Here is a 5,970-nt window from a genome sequence, read left to right as displayed (position 1 = left end):
CCGGTCGAGTATGCTCGCAGATTTTTTTACTTTTGCTCTCGGTGTTTTACATTGTGGCATGTAGGGGAAGTGGCGGAGTGTATGCAAGAGATTTCGCAAACTTGTGCTTTGAATCTATATTAATGAACAATCACTAAGTTTCCTTTCTAAAGAAATATCAAATTTAGAGGTGTTTTTTTAACTCAAAAAGCTCAACTTTGGGAAGAAGAAAATAGTGCAATCTTTGCTGCACAGGACCCGGCAGGTCGGCCCACGGTGAAGGGAGACACCAACCACCACCCCACCGAAAGCCACAGCAGCGGGGATACTGGGCGTCGGCCCCCACAGACTGATGAGCCGCCGTGCGGGGATATTTTTGTCCGGAGGCCGCCATGGAAGTAACTAACGGAGCCGGCGCCTCCACGCGTTGAGGTCTGGTTGGCCGCCAGGTCCTCGTCGAGGTAGTCTGCGCCTCTAGAGCCCGCCACGTTTAACCACCGGGCCTGACCACTCCCGCCCGCTCCACGACCAGGATCCTCTGCGCCGCGCCGCTACCCACATTTCACCCATATACCCACACCACACCAAACTCGTCGTCGTCGTCGCCAAGTCTCACTCTCGAGTCTCGCCTTGCCTCTCACCCACCACTCTCCTCTTCCTCCAGCCTTTCCAAGAAACGCATGTGACTCGCTGCGATTTCAGGGCCTTAAGTTGCTGCGAACTCTCCCCCGCTGTCCGTGCGCGCGCGCGCGTTTGATGCTAGGTGGTGAGGGGATCATGGACTTCAGGAGCAACAACAACGGCGGCTCGTCATCGGACCGCAGGCCGGCGGCGGACGGGTCGACGCCGCTGACGAGGCAGGGGTCGGTCTACTCGCTGACGTTCGAGGAGTTCCAGAGCACGCTGGGCGGGGGCGCCGGCGCCGGCGCGGGTGGCAGCGGCCTCGGCAAGGATTTCAGCTCCATGAACATGGACGAGCTGCTCCGGAGCATCTGGACCGCCGAGGAGAGCCAGGCCATGGCCTCCGCCACCGCCTCGGGCGCCGGCCCAGGCCAGGACGCGGGCGCGTCGTCGCTGCAGCGCCAGGGCTCGCTCACCCTGCCCCGCACCCTCAGCGCCAAGACCGTCGACGAGGTGTGGCGCAACCTCGTGCGCGACGACCCGCTCACGGGGGTGGTGGCGGACGGTGCCGAGCCGCAGCCCCACCGGCAGGCCACGCTCGGGGAGATGACCCTGGAGGAGTTCTTGGTCAAAGCCGGCGTGGTGCGGGAGATCCCCACCGCTCCGGCTCCTCTGCCGCCCCCGCCCATGCAGCAGCCGCGCCCGGTCCCTGTTGCCCCCAAGGCCGTCAATTCCTTCTACGGGAACTTCCCGGGCGCCAACGACGCCGGCGCGGTGCCGCTGGGCTTCCCGCCGGTCGCCATGGGGGATCTGGGTTTGGGCAATGGGCTCATGCCGAGGGCAGTGGGTATGGGAGGTGGCGGCGCCCTTCCTGTGCAGACTGCGGTCAACCCGGCTGATTCTGGCAGCAAGGGGAGCGAGGATCTGTCGTCGCCGTCGGAGCCAATGCCGTACTCCTTTGAGGGGATTGTGAGGGGGAGAAGGACTGGCGGCGGCGTGGAGAAGGTGGTGGAGAGGAGGCAGAGGAGGATGATCAAGAACAGGGAGTCCGCAGCGAGGTCCCGCGCCCGCAAGCAGGTCTTAACATTTCCTACTACTCAAATCCATGCATTTTTGTACTTACTGCTGATGAAGCCATGTTGAACTGAAAATATGATCATATATAGAAAAGATCATTCAGATAGGTCAGTCTGTAAGCTGACTCATTGCTTCCCTGTTACAGTGTTCCTTGTAAGCTAGGAAGCATCTGCTGAAGTTTCCTGTTTTGGTAACAATTCTCTTATCCGTACAGGCTTATACCATGGAGTTGGAAGCTGAGGTTCAGAAACTCAAGGACTTGAACGAGGAACTGGTGAGGAAACAGGTAACTTTTCTTCAAACCCTGCTACTGGACATATTAAATGTGCTACTTCCGTGCATTTTGTGTGAAGGAGGATTTATAGCAAGACACTCTCAAGTGGATAGTTTCAGCTTGTAGACCCCACTGTTAACTGTTTTGCTTATTTTGTCCATGTTGTTGGCATCAGAGAGTTGAGGTACCATGACTTGTTTCTGTATCTTGGTACAACCTTTGTTTCTCTGAAACAGAGGATAATGCCTCCATTTTCCAATCTTTGAACCGGAGTGTGAAGCATCACCTTATTCTGCATTAACATTTTTGATATTTTAGCTCCACCATAATTTATCCTTGCGGTAGTTTCCTTATCAATTTCAGGGTATAGTCCCATATTCAGAAGTGTTGCACCTAATTTCACTTTTTTTAGCAACAGACCTAATTTAACTTCACGTTCAGAAATGTTGCCCCTAATTTCACCCCATCCACTTTCAGTTATATGGAGAATGTACCATCTGTTTGTGAATAATGGACCACTGTTTTGTATGACTTATTCATGTATCTGTGCAGCCTCTGTCTCATAAACAAATGATAATGCCTCCATTTTCCAATCTTTGAATCGAATTGTGAAACATTAGCTCTCTTCTGCATTACTATCTTTTTGATGTTTTAGATTCACAATAATTTATTGTTGCAGTAGTTTCCCTTATCAATTTTCATGTGATGGGTATAGACTCACATTCAGAAGTGTTATATCTACTTCAGCCCATCCATTTTCGGTTATATCTGGAATGTTAGCATCTGTTTGCACATAATGGAGCACTGTTTTTTATGAACATTTTATATAATTGTGACATGATCATAGTTCTTTACTGTTGTAATTTGTACTGATCCTATCCTCCTAGCATATGTTGGACTTTGTTGATGACTACCAAACGTCTCAGTAAATAGGAATATAAGAGTATGAGCTCTTTTAGAGTACAGAGTACTAATCCACTTTTTTTTATCATCATGCAGGCAGAGATTATGGAAATGCAGAAAAACGAGGTAATTGGTTGTATTTTTGTCGATACCAAAGTTTCCTTTTTCTGTGTCCAGATCAATATGGTACTCCGTTCACTTTGCTAATACAACACAAGAAATTCTGTATTATTCGTTATGTTCCACTTTCTGTCATAAGTTTGAGTTAGATGCCAGAGTGCTAAAGCATGCATTTGAAACATAAATAGTTGTGAGTTTCATTTTTGTCAGGGGAGTCCCAAAACTTACTGAAGTATAGACTCTACTTTCCATGTTAATATTTCACTATAATTCTAGAACTAAGTTAGTCATTAGAATACGTTTTAACAAATTTTAAGGATAGTAATCACTTAATTTTGACTCTAAATTAAGTGATTTTTCTAAGATTTAACTTTGACCTCTACAATTTACTTCACCTGGCATCTGTGTGGTGTCCAAGTTGGTGGGTCCTGACAGGCAGGGTCACCTTGTTAGATTGTGAACGATTCTAAATTGGGATAAATTGCTGAATAATGCCCATATGTTGGGTTAAAAGAGGAAGATTTGTTTAATGAGATATTCCTTATCACCATGTCACATGTAAGGGGCAAAGGGTGAAATTTACTAAAAATATATTTCAATATTTGAGTTACATGGTGGAAGTTCTTGATTAATCAAACTATGAAAACCAAATATATATCCACTAGCTTGTATTGGGAAAATACAATTGAGAGCCTAATACTTTGTTCAGTCTGAAACAACAAAAATGATTTGAATTATTCGTATTAATTTGAAAATGCAATGTCTTATCTTTATATGCCATGCTTTGCCAAAGTTTGGGCACTCAAAATTAATGAAAATGAGTTGACTTATGACATTTGAATATTTTCTCATAAGAAATTGCTGCATTCAGTTCACATCAGCCAGGAATAATTTCCTTTGAAAAGTTTCCCCACCCCGATGATATCTGCTATTTCACTAAAAATGCAGAAGTTTAAACTCAAATTCTCGCGATGATGGTAAATTCATCTCTTTGTTAGCAGGCACCCGAAATGGCGAAGGATGCATTTGGACGGAAGAAGAGACAATGCTTGCGAAGAACATTGACCGGTCCCTGGTGATGATCAGATAGTCAACGTCAGCTTGCCACCGGTCTACCTGCTTGTACATATGATTTTCTCTATTGTAAAACCAGTGATGGGACAAACTCGCGCTTGATTGACCTTCTAGTTTCCTGTTCCTGCTGCTTCCGTATCAGCTTCAGAGACTGACCTGTAGGCTAGTGTGTAGTCGAGGAGGGGAGCCGTAAGAACTGCTGTAAACTTGGGCAATCCTTCAGAAACTGTGTAGAGCTTGTGTCTGGGTTCGCATAACATCATCAGCCTTTCTCTTAGCTTTGCACCTTAGAAAAGAGACTAGATAAGTTGAATGGGTTTCAGTGGTCGATGTAATTAAGCCATGGGTTCCAAGAATCAACCTGCACCAGGATTCATGGCTTAGCAAGCTAAGTACTATAGTACATACAGGAGTATATGTGATGGTTATACTTGCAGACATATATATGATGGTTGTAATTTTAGACTTGCAATGTGCCTTGTCGCTTGCGTGCGTGCAATGGGATCTGCTCTCGTTAATTTGTGGTCCTGCGGATTCGATTGAAATGGGAGTGAATATTCAGACACGGCCTTTGAGAAGAAAGAAGTGCGAACCTTTTGGCAGTCTGAAAAATGGCATCGGATCCTTCAGCCATATGCTACCGGGAATCCAGGATACACATGTGGCATCGCTTGTTCAAAAAAAAAATGTGGCATCGGATTTCCTTTATTTCTTTCGCTGGCATCCGAATTTTCAGACATGGCCAACAACAGCTCAACATCATTTGTTTGTTTCGTTGGGACAGATCATTGTTGGCCGAGATGGCCTGAACGCACAAAGGGCCCATTAGCTAACATATGGGCTAAACGAATCCGACCCACGCCCGCAAAAGTCCTTTCCTCCCCGAGCACTAGGGGCGCGTTTGGTTGACTGGGCCGAAAACCTTTTTTTTTTGGAGCCAAGCTCCAACCATTTATTCAACAGTTGGAACAATGTTTACCGGAAGATTTAACCCCTCTGGAGGAGTACCCATCAAACATGGCGACCCACAGGTAGGGTAGTAGCTAACCTAGCTAATTTGTGAGCGTCGACATTGAAACGCCTGCCCTCGTGGCAGAAGCTCGTCCTCCCTCGACTCTTAGCCATAGCTTCCGTCTCTTGGAGAATGTGGCTAAACAGCCCCATGTTCTTCCCCTGTCGCAATCCCTGCACCACCTCCAAACAGTCGGACGTGCATGCCTGCGCCAGCGAGATGGGGCATTGCACGTTGCGAACGGGCCATGAGCTACTTTTGGCGGGTCGTTTGGTAGCCTGTGTGGCCTTTTGCGCGCCGGAGAAGGAACCCATGCCCTATCGTTTGGTTGCCCATTTCCAGCCCATCTTGCACGCAGGAAAACATGAATCTGTTGTTTGGTTGCTCAAATCACAAGTCCATATCCTTACCACAATTCAAATAGGGTGAGGTTACCATGCCATGGCATCTTACATACGATCAGGGCGCGAGAGACCACTCAGAAGAACAAGATCCTGACGATCACCACAATGAGGAAGGCGATGATGTAATCTTTCACCCGGCTGGGACGTACCTTCGGCGGTGCTCTTTGTAGAGCATGTACTTCCTCCGGCGGTGCTCCTTGTAGAGCATGTACTTCCTCCGGCGGCAGCTGTGCTAATGGCACGCATCATCGATGGCATGATCTTCCTGCAGCTCCTCTTCCAGGAAGCTGAGGTACTCTTGTTGTGCCTCCTCCAATGTTGCATATCCTCGGTAGCTGTTGTTGGAGTAGCCATTGACCTGATCTTGACAGACTCTCCATGAGCTGTAGATTACTCGAACCCGCCCGCGAAACACAACATACCACTAGCAAGGCAAAAGAAGAAGTTAGCAATCACAACAATGAAGCAATTCAGAAATGAGCAATAGAACAAGACAAGTGTTGACA

At 47.6% G+C, this 5,970-nt stretch overlaps 1 protein-coding gene across 2 annotated transcripts; it reads left to right on the top strand.

The window, feature by feature from the left end:
- The first annotated feature begins 594 nt into the window (after window positions 1-594).
- LOC124654477 (bZIP transcription factor TRAB1-like) lies at window positions 595-4,404 on the top strand. Of its 2 annotated transcripts, none has more exons than XM_047193474.1 (4): window positions 595-1,677; window positions 1,892-1,963; window positions 2,951-2,980; window positions 3,976-4,404. In XM_047193474.1, exons 1-4 carry the CDS (start codon window positions 736-738, stop codon window positions 4,051-4,053), a joined length of 1,122 nt encoding a protein of 373 aa, XP_047049430.1. In that variant the 5' UTR covers window positions 595-735; the 3' UTR covers window positions 4,054-4,404. The 2 variants fall into 2 exon arrangements, with proteins under 2 accessions (XP_047049430.1, XP_047049429.1); XM_047193473.1 differs by having other exon boundaries at window positions 3,973-4,404.
- Window positions 4,405-5,970: the final 1,566 nt, after the last annotated feature.

The sequence above is a fragment of the Lolium rigidum genome, chromosome 5, assembly GCF_022539505.1.
Source record: "Lolium rigidum isolate FL_2022 chromosome 5, APGP_CSIRO_Lrig_0.1, whole genome shotgun sequence".
Lineage (NCBI taxonomy): Eukaryota > Viridiplantae > Streptophyta > Magnoliopsida > Poales > Poaceae > Lolium > Lolium rigidum.
Note: the sequence above shows the minus strand (reverse complement) of the source record. Positions and strands in the feature narration are given on the sequence as shown.